This window comes from Gymnodraco acuticeps, unplaced genomic scaffold (genome assembly GCF_902827175.1).
Source record: "Gymnodraco acuticeps unplaced genomic scaffold, fGymAcu1.1, whole genome shotgun sequence".
NCBI lineage: Eukaryota > Metazoa > Chordata > Actinopteri > Perciformes > Bathydraconidae > Gymnodraco > Gymnodraco acuticeps.
Window position 1 is genome coordinate 4,621,033 of NW_022990501.1, and position 26,587 is coordinate 4,647,619.

Genomic DNA, 26,587 nt, shown 5'->3' on the forward strand with positions numbered 1-26,587 from the left:
GTTTTCGCCTGTTTGGGGAGTTTATATCCAGTGTACTTCGTTTGAATGGACAGCTAGCAAGCATAGACAGTATATTTAGCCAGCATGGATGTAGCATGAATGCTTTGCTTTGTATGTCCGGGGCGGGACATTCATGTGATTGGTTGTTGGTCGCGTTGCTCGCGTTAACTCCCCAAGCTCAAGACACGCCCACCGCCAAGCGGTAACGCCGTGTGTAGGCTCCGTAACGGCCCGTCCACACAGCGGCGTGCGTTGAAGCTTCCAACGCTTCTGCCCATTCACTTTGAATGGGGTGACGTCACTTTTAGCCGAACTGCATCGTGGTAAGCGACGCGGAACGTTGCTGGCGTGGCTCGCTGCAAAAGTTGAGCAATGTTCAACTTTTGACGCCTCGGCAGAAGCGTCAGCCAATCGAATCATATGCCAGTACAAGCTCTAGCCAATCAAACCGCTGCTTGTGTGTCAGGGGCGGGAGATTCATGTGATTGGTTGTTGGTCGAGTGTCAGACACGCCCGCCGGCAAGCGTCAACGCACGCCGCTGTGTGGACGGGCCGTAAGGAAATGCATCTTGCCGCGGGGCGGGGCGGGAAGTGTAGCACAGTGGCAGGGTTGGGAAGAAAAACTCGGTTCCGAGAAGGAACAAATAACAATTGTCCGGTACCGGGATTAATAAGAGTTGTGAGGACAGGAGGCGAGGCCGAGGCCCGCGGACTGCAGCTCTCTCTATGCTCCGTATCAGCTGATCGCTGCACGGTGCAGCTCAGCGTCTCTCTCTCTCTCTTTCTACACACAGCGGATCCGCTGCCCGTTTAACAGCCTCATCTTTGTCAAACTTTCTTATGTTCTTTCTCTAACACGTAATGAAGGTTATTAAGCGTTTTAGTCAAGCCCCCAGGAAGTGCGCCGGACTCAGATGAAAATATTCGTGCTGGCCAAACGGCGGTACTACACTTCCGTTTGGTTGCCAGGCCCGGAAACACTTTTTCCCATTGACTTACATTGGGAAAGAGTGGTCTGTAACTCGTTGGATAATTTGTTTAAAACTAAATAAACTACCCAGTATGAACACTTATTAAAAACATTTGTTCCTCAAGTTGTAAAAATGTGCTAATAACGTTATTCTGAGAGTTCTTTCCCTCTGCATTATGAACGCGCATCTAACCTACGAGACCGCGCCGCCCGGCACGTTCATGTTACGTGTCCCGACCAATCAGAGCACACTGTGCTCACAGGGAGGGTGGGGCTGGAGCTATTGGAGCTACAACGAGCCGTTAAAGGCAGAGAGTGAAATTCAGTGAATACACGTAGTTTACAGAGATGCTGTTTGAGAAACCAATGTGAGTTGCGTTTATCTTTACCCATGGATGCACAATAAGAACGGATCCATATCGTCTTACTGCCATCCCACGGAGCTGTAATAATGGATATATTGCACATGTTTGCTGTAATTCATTATCATACTACATGGGCTGTATGATTAAATCTTGTACCGTAAATGTTGTATTAAATAAAGTTAATATTACTTATTATTATAAGTATATATTTATATATATATATATACAGTGCAATCATTATTTCATGCTAAATGAAGTTCTGTTGCTTGGATATCACTAGATCCTGTTACAGCGTAATATAAGTACATAACGATTGATGTCACATTAGCATAATGACTAGCTAGCCGCTAGCTGCTAACTGCCGCCTCGTTCATATCAAATCCATGATAACAACAATCCATTACCATGCTGTCATGAACGCACGGTGCTGTTACGTGTACGCAAATTGACGTGCTTGATGTGAACGAGCATTTTGGTTAAAGTTGCGCATGCTCTATGAGTGCACATACGGGTACTTCTCAGGCATGCTGGGTAATCTGTGACGTTTCGCTCTCTCAAAAGTTGGGCCATTTTGTCATCATGCGCTAATGAGCAACTCTCATAGGAATGAATGAGGCCCCGCCTCCCACGCTGTATCCAGTTCTTATTATACATCCATGGTTTTAGCTCCTGTGTTGTTAATATTGACCGCCATTTCCTTTATGAAGTAAAGCAGCCTCCCCGTCTGTGTCCTCGCGCTGTCCTCACATCCACGGACCCCCAGACTCGGAGGAGCACAGGGATGTCAGTATTGTTTATGAAGCAGGCTATAGAAAGTACATTATTGAAATGAAAATACTATGTATTTACTTTTACAAACAGTGAGCAGCTGGGCAGCTGCAGCATGTGTATTGCAGGACATGTGTAAGCGTCTTTGAGTTGTAGAAAAGCGCTAGGCCTATAGGCTATACATCTAATGTATTATTATTATTAGGCCCATGTGTTGGACATGTGTGGTTGGTCTCACAGGCAGGTTGCAGTGTAACATCAGAGGAGACTGGGCCAATTGTATATTCTCAAACTGCACCACTTAGAACTAACTAAACAATGCAGAGATTATTTTTATATAATTGTATTCAATAACCGTAAGAAATTAAACAGTATGAAGTGATTTGTAAATAGGAATAAAGATTTGACTTAATGTTTTCATAAATATATTTGTCTCCCAGTTTGACTTATTTTTACCGTCTCAAAGAACCGGAATCGAGAACCCAAAATAACCGGAATCGAAAAGCAGAACCGGAATCGTTAAAATCCAAACGATACCCAACCCTATGTGTGATGCAGTACAATCTTACCGCTCACTTACGTTAGCGGTGTCGTAAAAACCGTGGGAAAATGTAAAATACGATGACGAAGAAGAAGATTCCAGTGGCCCCAATTTTTGTCCATTCTGGACAAGTGAAAAATGTATTCGGACAAGTAAATTGCCAAAACTCACTTGTCCATGGACAAGTACTCTCTAAAAACTTTTTCTCACACTGATTATTCTAAACAATATATTAAGAATGTATGTTGCCTCTACACAACACTCCATTTATTTTTGTTTGTTTACCAAACAATCTGTAATACAGATTGTAGACCTGGACATCTCAAGACCCACAATAATTCCTTTCCCAAATATTGCGCTCACTTCAATTTGGACATGGCAATTTGTGATTGAGATGTACGTTAAATTATAATTGAATTGTGCCGTCTTAGTCCACATTATCATTGAAATACATTCATATTTCATGTCATGTGTCGCCACTATAACTAGGGTTATTGTCAGGGCTGCACATAACTGGTGCGCAGGTGCTGGTTATTGTAGTTATTTCCATTCCAGTTCTTGTTTTAGATTTAGTTTTGACCTTGTCACTGACACACAAAACACAAAGTATCATTTTAGTTGGCCTTAATAAATGTATATTATTTCCTAACATTCGGTCTATATGCTGTAAAATGTATTATGTCTTCGATGTACACACGGCATCTATTGCACGTCTGTCCGTCCTGGGAGAGGGATCCCTCCTCTGTTGCTCTCCCTGAGGTTTCTCCATGTTCCCTTTAAACTGTGGGTTTTCTCTGGAAGGTTTTCCTTGTACGATGCGAGGGTCTAAGGACAGAGGGTGTCGTATTGTCATACTGATATTCTGAACAATCTGTGCTGTTGTATTTGCTGTAAAGTGTCTCTACTGTAGGCTATTTTTATTATATGTACAGCACTTTGGCTCGACCAAAAATCGTTTATAAATGTGCTATATAAATAAAACTTGATTTGATATTAAAACCCTCAGATAATACAGAGAGGTGTATATATACAAAAGGGTTTTTGAATGGTGCTTTAATAGTTAATAATTGTTGGCTTGGATAAGCAGATTTCATATCATTGCACAGGTGACAGACAGACATGTGGCTAATGATTCATGTTTAGACAGCTAGAGGAGGGGGGCGTGTTTCAGCAGAGAGTGCAATACTGCATCTCAAATATAACTCTATACTGTATCATGTTTGCCATGCGGATCTCATGACTGCATCTCTGCTCCATAAATCTGGGTCTGCACTTCCACAATGTGTGGGTCAATGGTTATTGTGTCCTCAGTCACAATACCCATCAAGCATTGTTCTGTTTAATTAAGCATTCATTCAGTCCCACTGCCTGGAACTGTGTCACCAGACAAAGGTCTCCATTGGCATGCCCTGCTGCAGGGACCTCGTGAAGAGGCAGTGTGACACCAAACAACAGTAAGCTACTATTTATACAGCAGCCAGGGTCTCAGGACAAGATGGTTCACATGACTCGATGAATAACTAATGTTATCGTTGACGATCATTCAGTCAGTAGTAGTTCCTTCTAAACACAGGAACACATGTACTGTATGGTGGAACAAGATAGTGCTAACAGAAATGTTCCTAACTTTCACCACATCAAATACATTTGACCATTACTGTACAGGAAGATCAGCTCAAATTACATAGTTGAAAATCTAAACTAATCTAAACTAAATAAATAAATGGTTACATTTTCATTTCATTTCAAACCTTTATTTATACAGATAAATCCCATTGAGATCATTGATCTCTTTTTCAAGGGAGACCTGCTCAAGTAGATTCCACATGAAACATAAAAACATAACAGAAAAACTAAAAGGACATCATACAGCATATTTACAGCGACTACAGTTTACATAACTAGTAACATTTACAGGTTCCAACAGTTTCCGATTGGATAGCATCTATCCTTGCTTTAAAAACATTTAGTGGACCAAATTGCACAGCTTCCATTCCTTTTGCAGACTATTCCAAGACAGAGGAGCTGCGCATCTAAAAGCTGTCTACCCTAAGACAGTCCTAGCAGTTGACACATTTAATAAAACCACAGCATTCGATCTCAGGCAGTAGCCACTTACAATTCGCCGTGAGATCAGGGAGCAGATATAAGATGGAAGTTTCCCTAACATGGCTTTGTATATAAAAATGTACCAGTGACTGAGCCTCCGTACAGTTAGTGAAAGCAAACCAGCCCTTGCATACAGGGTACAGTGATGCGTTAATGATTTACAGTTTGTCACAAATCTCAGTGCACTGTGATACGCAGCATCTAACTTGACCAGGCAATTGGCAGGTGCATTCCTATACATCAAATCACCATAGTCCAGCACAGGTAAAAAGGTCACAGTGACTAGCCTTTTCCTGGCCTCAAGCGAGAAACAGGACTTGTTCCTGTAGAAGAAACCTAGCCTAACCCTCAGTGTTTTAAGCAGGTTATTGACATGAAGTTTAAAAGCGAGACAACCATCAAGCCAGATACCTAGGTATTTGTAACAGGTAACCACTTCAAGTTTTATTCCTTGCGTAGTTACAATATCTAAAACAGGCTCTGGTGTCTTTTTAGCTTTAGAAAAGAGCATTACCTTGGTTTTATCAACATTTAAAAGAAGCTTTAGTTCAGAGAGCTGAGTCTGAATAATGTTAAAAACAGCCTGTAATTTAACACCAGCCTCCTTAATGGAGGGACCTGCACAGTACATCACGGTATCATCCGCATAAAAATGTAAAGTAGCTTCATCCACATTTTCACCTAAACTGTTGATATATATGGAGAATAAAAGTAGACTTAAAACAGAACCTTGAGGAACACCATTAGTAATGTTTAACCACTCAGAAGACAGCCCATCAAAATGAACACATTGGGACCTTTCAGAGAGGTAGTTTACAAACCACCCCACTGCATGGCTGGACATGCCTATACTGGCTAGCCTCTGCTTTAAAATGCGATGATCGACGGTATCAAACGCTTTGGACAGGTCAATAAATAGAGCTGCACAACTCTGCTTATTATCTAAAATACTCGCCACATCATTCACCACTTTCATTGTGGCAGTGATGGTGCTGTGTTGCTTTCTGAAGCCTGACTGATGTTTAGACAGGATGTCATTTGTACATAAAAACACCTTTACCTGTTCACTCACTAAGCGTTCAAGAACCTTAGCCAGAACTGACAACTTAGAGATTGGCCTATAGTTATTTAATAAGGTGGCCTCCCCTCCTTTTAGCAAAGGCAGGACATACGCTGACTTCCACAATTTTGGAATTGTGTTAGTGCTGAGGGAGAGGTTAAAAATAAGTTTTAGCTGAAATATCAATGTGATCCTGTTCAGGATGGCCCTGACTATAACCGTGTAACATTTGATTCCCATCCAAATATTTAAGTTATCTGACTGTCCAGTTTACAGGATTTTAGGATTTCATTTTATAGTTCAAGCTAAAACAATTGGGCATGGAACTCAGGTATATTTGATATATTATAATAGACTTTATGTTTTTATAGCCCTGTCATAGAATATTAACAGAGATAAATTGCACAATTGTCAAAAAAACAACAATTGTAGCCTCTACTATAGCCTCATAACCCTGATCCATCTGTTTTATGAGTGATATGACTAGCATTAATACACTTGCATCATTTCTAGAGAAAGTAAACAGCACATTGATATATTTGCTGAAAACAAATATGGCAAAATTCAATGAAAACTATCGGTTGTGACAGTGTTCAAGATATGTGTGAGGCTCCTACTAAATGACAGCAAGTTAAGTATATTATAATTAAGTATATATATATATATATAATTAAGTATAAAAGAGCTAAATGGGAACTAGATAACGTACACAGGGGATAAAGAAGTTAGGCTTGGCAGAACATTTTTAAATTAAGTTACATTGAGGGTTTATAGCAGGGGTATTCACTCAAATTCAACGAGGTCCAGTTAGAGAAAATGTCCCCATGCAAAGGTCCGGAACATCAAAATATCTAACTTGCTTTATGAATTAGTGTGATATATATTGAAGTAGCCTGTATCAACGTCTGCATGTAATCAACAACTGACTGCCAATCAAATAAAGAAAGTACAACTCAAAAACAACAATATTTATTGTCAAATAACATTGAACTACAGATATACAGTAAAATACTGTGGATATGTGTAATGTTCCTCTCGGGCTGCATTTAAATATAAAATAGAGAAAATAAATAAAATAGCTTTTGAAAATATGTGCATCTTAAAAGTGCTTAATTTTAGATAAATAAAATAAAGTGTAGCAGCAGCTTGAGTTTCCCTTTTTCTTTGTTAACCGTTTCACATCTTGACTCAACAGTTTCAGACGATTATAGAACAATGTCTTCTGTCTTTACACATCACAACAATTGAACAGTTTTAAAGTTTCTCTTTCTTTCCCTCTTATATTGCAGTCCCTCACTCACTTTTTTTTAATTCAGTGAGAGAATTGAGCTCGAGCTTGTCCTGCCAGTTTAGATCTGGGCTGAAATGGTGTCAGGGCCATTCTCATACACATGCAGGTGCTCATTTAGCCTCGGTTAGCCTGCGCTGGAACGATATTTAGTTTTAATTGTGATCCTGGTCGACTGATCATATTGGGCTCTGAGACTGCTTATTTTTTGTGACCTCAGTTCTGACTTGAGAGGGAATGTTTGGTCAAACACTTTGTGTTTTGTCTCATAGTGGCATTTTGGCACTTTTAATGAGCGCCACGGTCTCTGAACAAATGAGACACACTGGTTCTGTGCTCCCAGTGGGCAGGATGAACATGAATGAGTCCACTCAGGGTTAAAAGCTCTGTTCTCACTGTCCACTTTCCTCTTCTTAGAGAGCACCATGTGTAATTATTATGTGTATCTCCCTGTCTGCCGCTAACACGCCTGTTCACTCTCCTCTCCGTCTTCTCTCCCTGTATCGCTAACTCTTCTCTTCACTCACTTTCGTCTCCGCTTCTCTCTGCCGCACTCTCATCTCTTCTTCTGTGTTTCTCTCCCTGTATCGCTCACTTGTTTCTTTCGCCCCCTGTCGGCGGTGGTTAAAATAGAATCGCCCCATTGAAATCCCCATTAATGTATTGATTATAGATCCGTGTCCGTATAGGTCTGGGTCCGGACCGCGGTCCGCCTGTTGCCGACCCCTGGTTTATAGTGTTCAGACGTGTCCATATCTCGAAAACATCAATTTATTGAGTGTGGAACATTCTGTGGAACAATGTCTCAGTGCAGTGACTAGCATTGTGGCTAGCAAAGGGTTCTGTGAGGTAGAGGACTAAAAGTTGCTTCTCTGTGGTCCAGTCCCATGAGCTAGCGTACTTAGCTCGAGGTCAAAGTGAGAACCGGCCAGATGTAAAGCTAACACTGACACAAAGTGACAGGTTCCCAGGCATTCAGTGACACCCCCCTCTCATTGGCTCAGGCCCAGTCTTTGACCCTGCCTGGATCACAGGACTCACCAGCGTTAAGGCACATGGGCAGCCCCGGCCTCACAGGCTCTCAAACCACGGCCCGCAGAGGCTCCATATGTAAATGCAGAATAAATGAATACACAAACGGCCCTCGTGGGGAAAGCTGGATTGTGTTTGAGTACACCTGGAAAAGACAGGATGCATTTCCTGATACCTGGATACAACTTTCAGTCAGACAGAATGAGTTTATCCACCAGGGGAAGAATATTTGGGGGGAAAAGCCTGTCTGCAACATCACAACTAGACTTGTGGAACTGAAATGAAACCTTTTAAATAAGAATAGTCATTTTCTTTTGTGTTCAGATTACTTTTAACTATACTCAGATTAAGTGTATACGTACTGAGTTCCTTGACCTCCTTTATCTCCACCTGTTCATCCTACTCAGGTCTCTACTTATATCTTCTGCAGCTTTATAAAGCTGATTGTATGCAGGTAATTTATGATTCGGGACATAATGTTGGTTCGACTGCGTTTATCTCTGGCTCTGGCTTTAGAGTTCTGCCGACTGTATGCTAATGTCCACAGAGAGCGGCACTGTGACTCTAATGTATGTATTGTAAATATGAAGCTATGTGAGCAGTTTAGCAGATTAGCACACAGACTGGAACAAGGGGAAACACTTGCTCAGCAGAGGAACATCTGATGCATTTCAATGGCAAAGTTGCCTTATTATTTTTTAAACCAATCTACTTGTGCTTTTGACATACTTTTAGATATGTTTACATGAATTGACAGTTATCCATCAGGCTCTTTAAGTCATGTGATAGTTAAAGTAAATGTAGACTTCTAAATGTGTTATGCCTTTTAGATCATTTTTTATTTTATTTATCTCTAATAAAAAAAGGATGTAGTTGAAGGCTTCAGTATGTAATAAAAGAAAGGTTTAGATTGTTTTTCTCTAACAGATAGAAGGGGATTTCATAAAGCGAGGAGATTGTTTTTTGATTACTACAGATCTCTTCACTCAAGGGAGAGGGATCTTTGAGGGCAGTAGTTTTTCTCCAACTGTTAAACATCTGCATTAAGGGCCAAGCTATACTGCCGCAGCCTCTGGAGCCCCTTGGACTAACCCTTCAAAGTGAAGGAAGTTACATATCTTTACAGTCAGAGATCCAAAGCACTGACAGAGATGCACTTCATCTTAAAACGGGACATTTTCAATAATATCGTAATGACCATGCGTTAGGGGGTAGTGGTCTTCAACCACCTTAAACTAGTGGAGGACCACAGCTGTGACAATACAAGCACCTGGGGTGTCACTGCCAACTCAGCCCTTAACCCCATGCCCCCCTCACTTACCGTCATCATGCCACAAGCTCACTGTTTTCCTGGAAGATCGGATCCGTCTGTTTAGTCACTTTCTCCCACAGCTACCAGAATAGGTGGGATGCTGTTAAGTGTTGGTCACCGTTGGGGGAGTGAGGGGGGGGGGGTCTGTAAGCAAGACAGAAAAAGCATTGGGTTACTATGGTAGTATCAGCGATGGGAACTTGAGCAGCAGAGCACACTTTGTCTATGATCTAGCTGTAATCGTCTCTCAGAAAGAAGCTTATGGTAATATGTGATGCTCTTATGAATTAATTTGTCAGGCTTTGTGTCCCAGCTGACATCATACACATTTATCAAATGGAAATGAGGGTCTCTGTGGTGGAAAACACATGAGAGGCTTCAGCAACGTGCCTCCAGTCAGCCCCGGTGTCACAGAACGCCTCACACCGCCTTTATACTAACTCGTATCATTCTGTTTATTACTTTGCATATCTTTGATTTTCAATAATGTAGCAGTTGCGATAAATAAAGTGACAGTGACTTTACAATGTTGTTATGATTAAAAATTTTGGCCGCTTTGCACTGCGGCTGCCAAATTGAATTTATTGAAAACTCCAATATCAACGTAAGACCATACTTTACTTTCTCCGTCTTTATATGTAGATATTACTTTTCTCTGTTAATCTCCGTCACGTTGTTTCCATAGCAACAACAACTTCCTGTCAACAGCGCTAACTCTCCTTCAAAATAAAAGCATGTCCATACAAAATAGGAAGCCAAGCCAAATTACACTTAAGACATATACAACTGCAACGAAAGTAACAAACACAATGCAATATCCTTTTCAATTTCAAAGAACACTGTACAAACTGTGAAGACCACTGAGACAAATGTAACATTTGTGATATTGGGCTATATAAATAAACATTGATTGAGAACACAAATTGGATTGTATACATTAACAAATAACTATAAAACAACAATACTGTAGAATAACTAAATTAATGCCGTGAACCAGGGGCGGACTGGCCATCGGGACGTTCGGGACGAATCCCGATGGGCCGGTACTGAAGTGGGCCGGTCGGACAAGTCACTAGCACCCCCCGTCGACAATTTACCAGCGGTAGCTACTTGCGGTACCGAGGTGGGCCGGTCGAGAGTCCCGGGCTGATTTGTAGTCCCAGTCCGCCCCTGCCGTGAACAAACCGAAATACACATGTTGAAGCGGTTCGCTTCAACACCCAACTGCCCCCCCGCAGGCCGAATATTCGCTGCTGATTACTACCGAATATCCGGAGCCCGACATTTTTTATTCGGGACAGCCCTATTGTGGAGTAGGTATTCTAATTTTGAGATTAATATGTTTTTTGTTACCTCTCTGGGGTTACAGAAAGGCAAAAAACATGCCAAACCTTTTAAAAGAATGTTTTTTTGTATTAAGTAATAATAGTAAAACAAACAACAGTAATGTAGAATTACTGAATCATGATAATGAAACGCCCATAATTCAAATGACCAAGTCCTTTTTTCAAGTCGTCATGCAGCCCTCAGACAGAGCCCTCGCCACCCAAGCTTCAAAGTCCAAAACATGTTATTCTGGACTGCCCTGAACATTCCCTCAGAACACTTTTGGGCCTCTCTCCTGGCTGCTTGTTGCCCAGGGCTCACATTGAACTTTTAAGCACTGTAACCAGAAACTGCGCAGTACCAACATCTACAACCTAGTCTGTAGAAAAACAAATACATGTCCACCTTTTTAAAAGATGTTCCTAAAGTATCAAATCCTTCAGTCATTATTTAAAACATGTATCCAAAGATTGATTGTTACAAAAGTCGGTCTGTTTCATGTGGAAAACTTCTGAATTTAGATTTAGACATTTTGCAGAATTGTGAAATTCCTAATTATTCTGGTCATTATTGTATATTATATTGCCTACTTAACTAGTGCTTGTGTATTTTAAAATGTATTAAAAAAGAGCTCAAACATTAGTCGACTAATCATCAAGAAGACTTTTGATAATGCCTGTAGTTTGAGATTCTGAAATGTGAGGATTAGCTGCTACAAGGAACTTCTAGATGTGACTTTGGAACCATCACTTTTTTAAACCATCAGTGTAATTTAGCTAACGGATTCATTTCCCACAAAAAGAGCATGAATGTGCCTTGTCTTTATTTTAAATTATTAGTAGTTGGTTCCGTTTTGTGAAGACTTTTGATTACTTTAAGTGTCATGACCTTCTACAACATTCATATTTGCATTGCTAATTCTTGTTTGCTTGTGTTTTTGTTGACTTTGGTTAGCTTTTGACTTGATGATGAACATGTTTCATGCCCCATTTTCTTCGCTCTTGTAGTCAGGTTTTTACGATGTGTTTTTCTTCGCTCTTGGCTGCCGTATTGTTGTTTGCCTCTTGGTTTTCTACATATTTTAATTGGTAACATGGTGCTGAACATGTGTCAGGGTATCCAGGCCATGTTATGTGTTACATTAGCTCCTTGCACCTGCCTCTACACGTGTTTGCGAAGAAATGTGACACATATAGTATCTCATGTTGTCATTTTTATAAACTAGTAAAAAGAAAATCAGTCATCTGAAGGACACAGCCTTGGAGATGTCAGCGGCTGCTCGGTCAGCTTGAGAGTTTTATTGAGAAGTCGTTGGTGTTGGACTAGGGAAGAAATGAATTGCTGTTATTGAACAGGCAGCACTGCTGTTAAGGGAATCAAATCCAGAATAATGAATACAAACATTAACAGAACATCAACAGCACATTTTTCACAGACTTGTCTGAGAGGCTCTGTGTAACTAAAGCAGCTCTGAAATACGTGAAGAGTTCCCGAGTAGCAACTGGTTGATCGTGAGGGAAACAGGGTGTGTGTACTTTGATGTCTGAGCTTCCTGAGGGGCGTGGGAATATTCTCCACAGGCACGAGGCGGAGATGTTCCTCAGGGATTTTAGCAGGTTGCTTAATTGAACCTTTCTATTTCTGGTAGCTGCCTCACCTCTCTGGATTCAGCGGAAACAAGCGTGCCTTCCCAGGGGGAACAACAGAGAAGGGAAGGATTCATCTCAGTGCAGGCATCAGGAAATACCCAGCTCCTCTGTGCCTATTGTATTATACAGGGATGTGAAACCTTAGGGGATATGAAGGCATTACACTACGATTACAAAGATAACCCTGAGTCCATCAGGAGGACAGTAAGGAAGATTAAAATGTAACTTTGATGCCTGATCCCACACAGCTGTGTGCATCCAAGAAGGGGAAGAGAGAAATGAAATGCATGCCATATGTAGGTCACTGAGCACCTGCATGGTGTAAAAGCTAATCATGTTCAACACACACACACACACACACACACCCACACACACACACACACACACACACCACACACACACACACACACACACACACACACACACACACACACACACACACACACGTACGGCTTGAGTCAGAGAATATACCAGTTAATAATGTATAGTTATCTTTGGTGCCATTAATAGGAGAGATGAGGAGGAAACCTCAGAGGTTGTTCAAGGAGACACGACCATGATTAGGATGTCGGACACACTGCAGGATAACGCACTGTCAGCACTTCCTGAGCTTTCATTAAACTCAGATACTGTACCGGACCATCCAGCTGGTGACATCTTTGATTAAAGGAAACTCAAATAAAGCACACATGTAATGAGTTGCTCAAATGGAGATAAAAGGGGAGTTCTAATTTCACTATCACTTCCATCAGCATGATAAAAACACTTACAATAAACTACCACTTAATTTGTTCATACAGTATACACTTTAGTTTGTGCCAGGTAATTATTAGGAATTCAGCACTAGGACGTGACACTTTATAAATGACTAGGGCTGCCACTAACAATGCCTATATTACTTTTCAGATAATCTATTGATTGTCAAGGAAATAATATTTATATAATAATAATAATTATAATTATAATAATTTATTATTATTTTTAAAGGACAAGCACACTGTCTGTCCCAGCAACAGTCAACAGCCCATGACTAGTATATATGAGTATGAATGACTCAATGGATTATGAAAATAGTTGATACATTTACTGTTTGTTGACTTATCAATGTATACAAGCTTTTCCTCTACTAATCCCTCAGGGATGCATGTCAGTTATATTGTATCAAATGCTGATTTGAAAGTGCTTATAAGTCAAATGGGGTGACTAATAAAAGGAGGAGTTGGAGTGGAGGTCGTTTAATGCTACTTTTAGAAGATTATTATTCTAACATTGTACAGCATTATATTTAAAATCTGAAGATGCCCGCATTGAATGCTTATTTCCAAACTAAAGGGTCTCAAATACACTACAATACTTTGTATTATTTCAGTCAGAAGTCATGGCTGCTTTGCTTCCCTGTTTACTAACCTGGGTTATAATGTAGATTAACTACAGGGCCAGTCTCTCTGTGTGGGGGGTTTGGTCTTTTCTTGGACAGCTGTTTCCATGGCAGACCTCTCAAGCTTTGTGTATCTACGTCAAGCTCACTTAGTCACCTAATCTGCTCTGATACTCTCCGAATTAAGGAGGAGCACACAGACAGAGACTCCATTAGCTCTGTCCGAACAGAAGAACCTGCACTTAATGGAAAGTCAAAGCACTAAATGAATCACCTGGAATAATGTATTGTCATGTTGGATTCTATTTTAACACGGCCTATTCTGATGGTTTGGACTCCTGGCATACTTGGCCTAGTTAGATTTGGTATTAACTTACACAGTGCATGCCATATACTTGCAGTTCAAACCCACTGGTAAGCACTGACATGCCTCACATACTCAAGCTTTTGTTAGTAACAGTAAAAAGCATATTTATACAGGTACATAGATTTATGAAGTTAACTGACAGGGAATCAAATTGAAGAGCACATACAGTATCTGTCACGACCCGGATGCTAGCATTGCAAGGGTTCCCTCGACAAAGAGCAATGGGATTTTTCCATTGGATTTCGCTATATTGCAGAAAGTAAGATCTGTGGCAAACACAAGTTTATCATTCTTACAGGATTTGTTCAGCAGGATCATCTCAAAATATTGTGATTTTTTTTTTCAAAGTATAAATCCAATCTCCAGAATAAAAACCTAACGAGATCAGGGATGGGCAACTTGGATGGTGGTGGGGACCACATCATTGATGTACTGGCACCAGGGGGCCGCAGATTCACTTGGAACACACACACACACACACACACACACACACACACACACACACACACACACACACACACACACACATTGTATGTAATTATTAACAAATATACTAAGTCTGACATCTTCATTGACATTTTACAATCTTTCAGGGAACATCCTCACTAAATATCAGTTCACAGAAATGTTATTTAATTTTTACAAGTGGCATATTTGTATTGAACAGGTTATTTAACAGTGGAATAAAACTATTTTTAAGCTATTGGAAAGCACGGAAAATGTGTGTGCATTGAGATGACATAAACATGAAGTCATGAACACTAACCCAGACATTAGTTGTCTAACTTGAACATAAGACACTTTTAGCCTCTGCTGACGCACAATACGGGGAATGCAGAGACAGGCACCTGTCAACCCGCACTCTGCTGTTCCTCAGCGCCGCTCCCCCTCCCTCCCGCTGAAATTATGAATGAAAAGCATAGTAATCATAGATAACACGGCAGGGTCCGTGCAGTTTGTTTTCATCTGATTTCAAATAAACAAAGTCTTGGTTTTTAGAATATTAAACTTGTTTCGCCAAATTGAGATGATAAAAACAACTTTTAAGCTTGTTAAGGCATAATTACAAGCGGCAACTTAACGTCACAGCAGGCATAACAACAGCCGGTGTTTCTTGCGAGGGTTTCCCGGGAAACAAACACAATACACACAAACGCGTCACAGATTATTTTGCGGTATTTGGCTGCTGAACGAAATCATGTACGCAGCTCGCGTAACTAGGAGTCTAGTGGACGGTATCAGTACTACAAGTAAAGAAGTACTTTTTTTTTTCTTTTTTTTATTAATTACGTTATTTATAAATTTAATCTGAGGGCCGCAAAAAGAGGAGGCCCCGGGCCGCCATTTGCCCATCCCTGCGCTAGACTATAAACAAACTACATCAGTGTCATGACTGTGCATCACCACCGCTAAGCTAAAGGGTGCTAATGTTTGGTGTGCTGACGTTTAGTAGTCTCGTTTTTTTTACTTGTTAGCAACCCCTTTTTTATGACACATAGAAGCTCCAGATATTCACTGTTCGGGTATTTACTGACATCATTTATGTTGTTTAAAAAAAAACGTTGACTTTGAGACCAAGGAACCAGAAGTGGTAAAATGATAACTAATTTCCATGTGTTAGAACTCATTCCTGCACCACTCACACTGTGACCCAGTTTTCCTTGTAAATATTTCCTAGACATCAGTGTGAAAAACACTTTACCCCTCAGCCACTTTTCATCAGAAGGAGCTTTGCATTTGTACCAGAATATAGCAACAGTACAAGGAGCTCTCAGAAACATGATAGTTAAAAGTCCTTCTCCTCTGCACACAGCTTTTAACTGTGTGTGCTCTCTGCATGTAGCGCTGCAGAGATGGAGCTAAATAAGTGACAGCCTTCCACTGGTTTTGAAGTGTGATTGTCACACTTTCTAAAAGGAGTGCAGCTTCTCCTCTGTGCTCTTTTACAATGCTTTGTTAAAGTTTGATTCTGAGTTTTGCTCCTGGAATATGGATATTTATGTGGAAAGAAGTTTTATTTTCCTCTTTCCTTTTGTGTGTAGAAAGAGTTACCTTTCATTTGTCACCAACACATTTGTGGTAAACCCTCATTGTATCTGGGCTTCACACTCCAAGTTGTATTTTAAAGGAGTTGTGACCTACTTTTGACCTCCACACTGCCTTATTACTGTCAGCAGCTAAAAACAAGCTGTCGTCTTCTTCTCCAGAAAGACGGAGGCTAATCAGCTTAGCCCGTCGGCTCCGGCAGGTGACCCGAGACTGTGTGTCCAGGAGACAGTTGGTGGGGGTCAGGTTATCCTTGTTTGAGCAGTTTTTTTAATAAGAGACCCCTGACCTTTTCCAACACTAATTAGAAACGGACAATTCCTGCATACTGTTTGCAACATTCAAGGTCCTTTGGTGGTCGTGAATTAACTTTCCAACAGGGAATGTTGTAGGTCATGTCATGCAGAGGTTCTGATATAGGTTGCCTGAAATAAACCAGTATGTGTTACACCTAATCATAACCCAGCTGGGGGTTGGCAGCAGGAGAGGTTGCACAAACAGAGATTAGGCATCCCATAGATTTCCAGTGACGGTACAATCTGCACCAATGACCCTATCAAAGAGCCAGAGCATCACTTCATTCTGTTTGTGAGCATGTTTCTCAGTTCACATTCATGTGGAAGTGACTTGTGTTTGTGGACCATAGGCTGTCACGATGACTCGGCAGAGCCCGCCCCCCCCCCCTTCCTAAGGCCCTAGCCCTCCACCACATACCCACACAGATCTTCCTTGGGTGCTGTTGTACCATCAGTCCCACATGGGCATCAGCCTCAGAGAGAGAGGGAGGGAGGGGGGGGGGTCGGGGAAGGGCTCGGCAGGCGGTTGAACTACTGGCAGGGTGAGCTTGCCCTGGAAAGGGCACATGCCTCCCTGCGCAATTATCCACTAAGCATAGAAACAGCACCCCCACCCTCAACGCACACACACACACACACACACACACACACACACAATGGTTCGACCAACACAACTAAAAATGGAAGATAGGCGGTAACAGAACATTACTGAAGAGAACACATCATTATATAATACCATCACACTGATGTGGGATTGACATTTATCCTCAATGTGTCAATGAAATCTAAGAAGTGAACATGCAACCACCTTCCTTAAGGGGTAGTGTTAAAATAAGTCCAGCACATCACTGGATGGCAGCTGGCATTGTGCATATCGCATGACATCATCACTGTATCATGAAAATTCATGTTCCTCTTCTTTTTTTGTTACAGGCTACTTCAGCGTATTAGCAGTCGTGCTGAAAACCAGCAACGTAGCACCGTGGACCGATGAGTTTGACAGTAAGAGCTGACGAACAATACCCCAATCACAAACAAATCAAATACAAAATCTGTTTTTCACTTGCATTCATATCCTGACGTGTCACTCCGTTTTCTCAGGAATCGAGTTATCTTGTTTGATTGAGTCCATTTCTACATCCAACCCCAGGATCGAATGGAAGAAAATAACGAACGAGGGACCAAGTTATGTGTACTTTGACAAGAAAATCTCCGGTAATGTACAAAATGCACAAACAAGTATTTTCTGCGGTTTTGTACACTGAAATACCTGAAACAATGACTTTAAGTGTGTTATGTCCACAAATGTCACATTACTGTTTAAGGTTAGTTCAAAGCGATAATATTAAGTTGACAATAATATTTGTTATTTAAACTTAACATTATTCCTTTCAACTGACCTAATACAGTTATTTGAAATCTTGAGACATAATACATTTAATCAAAGTCAACATTTCAGTTTTTTCAGTGTACACATTAATTGCTGACATTGTTGAACATGATTTTCCACAAACAGGCGACCTGGAGAACCGAGCGATGATCAGAGAACCCGCCACGCTGCTCATCACCAACGCCACCAGGTCGGACACGGCCAAATACCGCTGTGAGGTCACCGCTGCGGATGACCAGAGGTCCTTCGATGAGATCGTGATCGACCTTGTTGTACGAGGTACTGGAACATTCCGGCCTCATCAGCTTGTTTCATTTATAGTTAATTATGATAAGGATTCTTCTAAATGCAGAAAGCAGTCATTATGGTGCCCTTAAAGAGAGACCTTGCTCAGTGATTCACACGTTGGATGCTGTAAGATGAGAGCGTGTGGTAGGTCGCACCAACCCTTTGGCATACATATGAGGATGTGTTATGAGCAGACCTGCCCCGCTGCAAAGGCGTGTTCCGTGCTATAAGAGGAAACCTCTGAAACTGCATCTGCTCTGAATCGCAGTGCTAAAGAAAGAAAGCGCTGCGTGTTTTGGTGGCGTTTTTTGGCACGGGACGAAAATCATGTTCCCGTCCGGTCCTGTCGATGCTGTTAGTGCAGTGAACCGTAGAGACCGGGGTGACATTGTTTTTTTTATAGCATCAAAGTCAATCATAGAGCTAGCAGCATCATGAAGGAATGTTTGTTATCACTGTGATCCTTAGCGAACATGAGCAGGTTGGACCCAGGTTCCCTTAAACAAGCACAGGTCTGTTTGCTGTCCTCGCTCCAACATGGTGGAACAGCTCACCATTGATATCATGCAGTGGTGTAAAGTAACGGAGTATATTTACTCAAGTTTGAGAGACTGGTACTTAACTTGAGTATTATGTATCAATGAGTAAATGTTTTGCTACTTTGTACTTCTATCCCACTACAATTCAGAGGTGAATACTGTACTTTTACTCCACTACATATATTTAATATCTTCAGTTACTTCACAGATGTGGATGAATGATGTGAAATCTAATCAAGTGTTGAATCAGACTTTAGTTCCACCTGGAGTAAATCCACAAGCTACCCTGCAGTATACAAAGTCATTCAAACTAGCTGCACCTTTACCAGCTTTGAGAACACTTTCATGATCAATCATTATAAAACATATCATATATATATAATTCTGAACTGTATAAGTACTTCTCCCACATCTGATATCATGACAGCAGAACATCTACATATCTTCCATTAGAGACTAAAGTTTTGCTTGTACCTTGGCCAAAATGAGAGCCAAGATACACTTCAGTACATAGCACAGAGATATGAGATATGTGGCTTAGTTGAAGCTAATGCAGTAGCTCTTACAATGGTTTGACTTATCGAGAGCTAAAGAACCTGCTCCCAGCTTTTCCAGTTTTGTACTGTAATGCACTTATTGTAAGTCGCTTTGGCTAACAGCAAAATGTGATGTCATGTTTAAGTATATTGACAATCCCCACGTTCCGTCTCTCCCCAGTAAAACCCGTGATGCCAAAATGCAGCGTCCCAAAGTCAGTGCCTTTTGGGAAGTCTGCTGAGCTGAGCTGTGTGGAGGAGGAGGGCTTCCCCAAGTCTCAGTATCAGTGGTTCAAGAACAAGGAGGAGGTACCCGACGACCACAAGACCAGCCTCAAGTTCTTCAACTCCTCGTACACGCTGGACGCAGACTCAGGAACTCTGGTCAGTGTGTGTGTGCAGACAAGGACAGGCATGAGGGGCAGAGGGGGGGCAGCGGGGACGGTGGCAGATATTTTGGGGAGACAGTTGACGGTGCGAGAGGACCTGAGCCACGAGGGGAATCCACTGTCCTCGCTTGCACATTCCTCAATTCTCACTTGCTCTTCAGCGCTGTGTCCCTCCGCTCAGTGGAGTGGACTATTTTTCCCAGGTCATCCCCTCTGTTTCCCCCTTTTTTTAAATCTGTCACTATAGTAAAGGCATTGGTTACTAAAAAATAAAATGTCCTTTAAAAAATAACTGAGGAATATAATGGACATTCTTTCTCCAATCAAATCTCTGATAACATCTTCTAATGAGGACACTGAGTTTGAATGTGATTGCACAGAGCAGCAGACAGGCTAATATAATGTAGCACCACCAGCTCCTCTGATATGTTGCCTTAAAGACTGACGGCACCACGAGAAGCTTGTTTTTACACAGCGGCTAAAGTGACGCTGCTCTAGGTATCTCCATTCACTAAACCCCAGAGAAAGAATCTATCTATCTTTGTTCTAAAAGTTAAACAAACATTGACAGTATGTGTGTATTAATCCCATTCATGTTGTGATTTTTCCGATGCAGCAATTCATCACGGTCAGAAAAGAAGACGCAGGCGAGTACTTCTGTCGAGCGAAGAACGATGCGGGATACGCTGAGTGTCCGCCGCAGCAGATGGAAGTCTGTAAGTGTGACACACACACACACATTGTTTCAAGATATATACATCCTATGTCTGTCATTTAAAACCATAATCAACACTATATTTACTCTGTCGTCTGGACAATCAGGTTGATCAGTGTTTAATTTCTACGTTCCTTCTTCACCTCCACAGATGACATTGATGTTTTGGGCATTTTAATGGGCGTGCTGGTGGTGGTCATCGTGCTCATGAGTATAACAGCGGGGATCTGCTGTGCATACAAGCGAGGATACTTCTCCACCCAGAAACAGACGGGGAACAAGTAAGACTTCCTGATATTCACACTGTCAACACATACATGTTTTTATTTGTAACCTTTTTAAACCATGGCGTACTTTGTGTCTTTTAGCTACAAGGTTCCAGCTAAAGGAGACGGAGTGGACTACGTAAGGACGGAGGACGAGGTTTGTGGACAGCAGTTAGATTGAGAATCTGTGGAGATTACAAATGATGCTATAAAAACAGAATATAGGTAGTCAGTGGTGGGAGGTTACTAAGTACATGTACTCAAGTATATATGATATATGTATCATTTGATGCTAATACTTTTGTAATAAAAAAAGCACTACTTTTACTGGTATCCAAGTATTTTTTCTACACAGTGGTCTAACTACTTTTACTGAATAAAGTTGACTTTATTTGTAAAATACTAAATAGTCGCTCTAATACTACACCCAGAAGGGGAAAAGGGCTCAGAAGAGTTACAAAGTAGTTTCACGTGATAAAAGTCATTGAAATACTTACAGCGACTGAAATGTGGTAAAATAAAACGCCCACTAAAAACATACTACACATTCAGAACATAAATCAAATCGTAAAAATTCTCATAAAAATTAAGTCCTGCATTCAAAACATTACTTACTACTTACTTTACTTAAGTAAAAGTATGACAGCAGTGCCTTCAACGTGAATTTAAAGTCCCATTTCTGTGCCCATATCAGAATCACATATGATAATAAATAACCTGATTATCATTTTTTATGTATTAAATTGTTCATAACAGCTAATTTTAATAACTTTGTGTACTGCTGCTGAATATATTCACTTGTAATTAAATGCCAATTAATTACTTTAGATACATTTTGTTTAAGCTTTTATCTGATTCTATAAAGTGTCTTAAGTAATCAAAAAAGTATAGTGGTGTAAAAAGTACAATATGAAGTAGCATAAGTAAAATACTCAAGTAGAGTACAAACCTGAAAATGGAGTTTCCTTACTTTTCACCACTGACCATAGCAGCATGTATTCATTGTAGGGTCTCACTGTAAGAAGGATATCTGAGCAATGGGAGGGATACTAACTCTGGCTCCTCATGTGTTCTCTGCAGGGGGATTTCCGACACAAGTCTTCATTTGTGATCTGAAGAGAGGCTGACGAGGCTGTGCTGAGGGACGGAGGACGCCCCCCCCCCCCCACTGTGAGACACGGACAGACCCCTCCTCCACTCCCAGCTCTCAGCACAACGGAAACACAAATACTCAAGTTTGCCAAAGGTGACGAGACTTCACAGGACGACAATACTGTTACACACGTAGGACTGAGATTCATTTGTCATCACCACCAACTGAATTGTTTTGCTAAATAATGGAGTTGTTACTTTACAGTGACTGCATGGTTTTAAACACCGAGCGAGGTGGACAAACATTTCTGTGTTCTGCCGGGTAGAAAGAATCCAAATTCATGAAACCTTTCTATTTATGCTTCAAAACTTTTGTCATTTGTATAACATTTCTTTTCTACTGTTGAATTTTGTCAGACTATTTTTGATGGAATATATTTTAAAATGCCTATAGACAAAGGTTTACTTTTATAAATATTTGTAAAATACTAACACGTGGTGTTTTTTTGTTTTTTTTGATTGTGGATATAATTATGTTAACCACTTTGCATCAAGCTGTAAGCATTTACACCTTTGCAAATGGAAGAAAGAAATGACTTGTGTCAGCATATCGAAAAGTGGTCATTGATCGGCGGTCTTACATATTTAATTTCTCCGCCGGGAACGCCCATGTTGATGTTTGTAGATAGTCTTAGTAAGAGGCTTTGAAGAGTGCCAGTCAAACGCTGTGAACACTGCACACAATCAGTGCTGCATTCTCTTGTTTTAAGTGTCCTTCTATGCTTGCTGTTAATCTTGTATATATTGAATTTACTGTCCATGAAAGAGTTTTGCTTACATTCAGTATTACGCTATAATAATAATAATATTAATCATAATAATGCAGGTTTTGTAAGCCAGCCCTCCAGACTCCAAAAAACTAAAACTAGACTTGGTACTTAAACAGTATACAGTGTAAAAGCCTCCATTTGATTTCTGAATAGAAACACATGGATACGGAGAACACAAAACGTTCTGACTCGCCTATTCTTGAGCTGCAAAGGTACCAAGAACATGAGAGAAAACACTCACACTACATAAAAAACCATAGAGTGGTGCAGGAGCAAGTATTTTTGTTGGTTTTACCAATAAGTTAGCATCGCAAGGGTTACCCAATAAAAAAACAACATGACTTTTCCATTTGATTTTGGAATATTGCAGAAAATAAGCTCTGTGGCAAACACACCTTTTATGATGCTTACATGTTGTGTTCAGGATAATCTCTCTGTCTATCCTCGAAGAATAATAGTCCCAGTGATCCGAACTGCTGCTGGAAAGTTAGAAAAATAGAAAAAATCAGGAGAAAAAAGTAAAGTAGCAGAGGCAAGAGCGAGCAGAGGAGTGTCTGCACTGTAAGAAGGCAGACCGTTGGTGGCAACACTTCACATCTCCACTTTAGCTAAGCTAAAGGCGGCTAATGTTCGGTGTGATGCTGTTAGTAGTATTTAGTAATGTAAGTGAAGTAGTTAAATTGTGTTAACCACAGACCTTACCAAAAACACATTAAAAAAACTTTAACTTTGTGAAAACAGAACCAAAAGTAGTACAATGCTAACTCATTTCCGGGTTTTAGGACTCATTCCTGCACCACTCTGAGATGAAGCACATTAAACACACGATCTTTGACCTGAATCCTGGTTGATATTGATCTGTTCTGATCTACGTTGCTGATATTTGTGCTGTTTAGAGAGTAGACCTTATCTAACACTTCTAACCTTTAGTTAGTTGCTAAGAGAGATCATCTTAGGTTTGACTGAAGCTCATATTGTATTTACAGTTATATACAGAGGGGGGGGGGGGGGGGTCTGGAGGGTTTACACTTGTACTGATTGTATATAGATATTTGTACGTTTTTTTCCTCTTTCTCTCCAGATTATGTTAAGTGGTGAAAAAATGTCCTTTTTGAGGCGATATGAAAACTCTTTCCATTTGTAAGACTGAGAAAAGGTAACATTTCACACAATCACTCATAAGTCATGAACAAGAGCTTCACCAGAACCGAATCAGATCAAACAAACACATGATATTGTTCATGTCATTTCCATACAGCTCCTATGGATCTCTTGTTCAGCCGTTATGAATGTTTGAGTAGTGAAATGTGACCTGAGTATCAGTCATGGTAGAGACGATCTGCCCAACGTTTGCACACGGGAAGAAGAAACACTGCTGTCTTTTTCCAAGTTGCAAAAGAAAATGTTTCGAAATGACTTATTATCCCGATTAGGTTCCCAGCTGAATCTGTTCCTGGTACTTTTCCCCTCCTCAGTTTTACAAAAGTCATTCCTCTTAAGTGCCTTCTGCCTTCACAGTAGTCCAGTTTCTCCTCGCCACGCTCTTCCACTCCACACTGCTGTCAGAGGCTTTGCGTGTTGCGTTCACGTAACCACCAAAAAAATGGCGTTTGAGAGGAATGATGACATGGCAAAATCTCCACTCCCCTACTTTAGATTTGCAAATTGTAAATAGCTTTTTTTCATAGAGTTGAAGGTGTTGTAGAAATAGAATTGTATTAGTGCCTAAATATAGTGGGAATTATTTTTGGTAAAGACACATAGCACTATTAGGCAAAAGAAAAAGATGGATACCCAAAGCAGGGACATTTATATATGAGCTTAAAAGAGTTTGAAAAGACGCACTAAGGTGTTTTCATGTATTACACTGACAGACAGAAGACTTTCTCACCCCAACACTCGATGATCCTGACTCAGAAATTATGAAAGTGCCATTCAGTTGTAATGGAGCTGTAATTATTCAGGCGCTTGATAAACCTGTAGAGGCAAACAGGAATTAATGAGCAGCAGCTAAATGTAGGCCTCCATGCCCCCCCAGCCTGAACACATCTGTCTGATCGGTGCTGGGGGGAGTTCTCTTCACATGCAGAGGTGCTTTCCAGTGTGTGTTCTGTATTATAAACCGGGCTAACTCACCATTGTCTTTCAACTGCGGTATGGCAGCGCTCCACTGTTAAACTGTTACACTCTGAGCTCTGGTACTCGTCAGGAAAAATGATTTTCTGAACCAAACTCACATACAGTAGAATGTCCATTTGGGGCCTGCTGGGTTTTTTTTGTTCATTTTAGAGCCACTCTATTTGTGATTAATAAAACTCACTTCTAATATTACCGGAGACAAGTGTGTTTGTTTTTCTTCTGCTGTGTGTGTGTGTGTGTGTGTGTGTGTGTGTGTGTGTGTGTGTGTGTGTGTGTGTGTGTGTGTGTGTGTGTGTGTGTGTGTGTGTGTGTGTGTGTGTGTGTGTGTGTGTGTGTGTGTGTGTGTGTGTGTGTGTGTGTGTGTGTGTGTGTGTGTGGATTCTGCATCTGCCAGTCATTTCCTAATTTATCTGCTTCTTATAGCCTCCTCGACTACTGCAGAGTCTCCTGCTGTGTATGAAATCCTTTTCAGTGTGACAGTGGGGAGGGGGGGGGGGGGTTACCTTGGTTGGTGATTGGCTAATCACACAAGCCAAAAAATCGTTGTGACATCATAAAGTGACCAAATCTGATCAGCTCACAAGTTTTTATATAAATGGATCGGGACAAAAAGTGAGAATCTTTTTTTCCTGAAACGTTCAGAATGTCTTTAGAGGGGACACATGTTGATGAATAAGAGATGTGAAAAAGTGGATTTCACATAATAGATGACATTTAATACTTTATTAGTATCATTGATATATTTGACTTTGAAAATCATCTTTCTGAATGAATATGATTTAAGTTTTACTTTCTCAGAATTTACAAAAGACTACCTTAAGTGTGTTTTACTGATCTCACATTTTAAAGTTGACACAGGGCTGTGCAGTTGTGCCATAAGATACCGCTAGTGTTAAATATATATGTTGTAATGAATTGTAAATATAAGTTGCTCAAATTATGTTGGTTATTTTTCAGATCTAAAAATATCAAGTCAGGTCAAAAACAGCTCAATTTGGATTTGTAAAAATTCATAGGCAAACAATTTGATATAATTTTAGCCTGAGCTGATTTTTACAAAACAATTTGACCAACTGAATTTGAGCAGGGTTTTTTTTTTAACAATCGACACTTGAATATAATTTAATTGAACATTATGGCTTGATTACATGTTTTAGGGCAAAGGAAATGTCCAGGTAGAGACATTATTAAAAAAAAGGTCCCTGGATGTATTTGACCAGGAACGTTTCAGATCATAGTTGACACCGGGTGGGGCCGGTGCCCTTCCTGAATTTGTACGGGGAACCTCAGCTGATTTGCTCTAATAGCTACAGATACATGCAGTTTGACGGCTGCAGTTATCAAACAGGAGCGGACACCACAGTGAGGAGAGAACATTGTATTTGACAGAATGATGCAGCCTATTTAGAAAATAGCACAGCATGATATGATGCATGACACATTGACAACATGTTTGAGTTGATCAGAGCTGCAGCTCACACTGATCCCAGATACAAAGCTGCGCTTGTTAAAAGTTTAATTTGAGGTGTACAAGTTCACTGTGTGACACTCAGATGTTCAAGCTGTGACAACTGTGTTCACTGTCTCAAAAGTTAAAGTTGTTTATGTTGCAACTCAGGGGTGTCATTTCATAGTGTCAAGTTAGATAATGAAATTATTAACAAAGGAGGATCATTATAATATTATTTCACGAGTCACCACAATGTAATATGCAGTTAATAGAGTCTTGTTAAAATCTAAAGTGACACATACATTCCTTACACAATTATTGTTTCTTTACTTGTAGACAATATTTAATAATGTTGTGGGTGGGTCAGTGCTATAACCTCTTCGACTGATGTATCAGCATACTGGCATATTTGGCTGATATTTGTTTTATCGTAAACATGTGGTATT

The 26,587-nt window shown here is 40.6% G+C and overlaps 1 protein-coding gene across 1 annotated transcript in view; it reads left to right on the forward strand.

The window, feature by feature from the left end:
- jam3b (junctional adhesion molecule 3b) overlaps positions 1–24,888 on the forward strand; it is a 41,721-nt gene extending 16,833 nt beyond the window's left edge. The window contains exons 2-9 of the mRNA XM_034226593.1: positions 17,441–17,509; positions 17,609–17,722; positions 18,024–18,176; positions 19,442–19,644; positions 20,266–20,365; positions 20,516–20,645; positions 20,733–20,787; positions 21,711–24,888. Coding sequence (XP_034082484.1) covers positions 17,441–17,509; positions 17,609–17,722; positions 18,024–18,176; positions 19,442–19,644; positions 20,266–20,365; positions 20,516–20,645; positions 20,733–20,787; positions 21,711–21,746 — 860 coding nt within the window. The 3' untranslated portion in view covers positions 21,747–24,888. The remainder of the gene's footprint in view (positions 1–17,440; positions 17,510–17,608; positions 17,723–18,023; positions 18,177–19,441; positions 19,645–20,265; positions 20,366–20,515; positions 20,646–20,732; positions 20,788–21,710) is intronic.
- Positions 24,889–26,587: the final 1,699 nt, after the last annotated feature.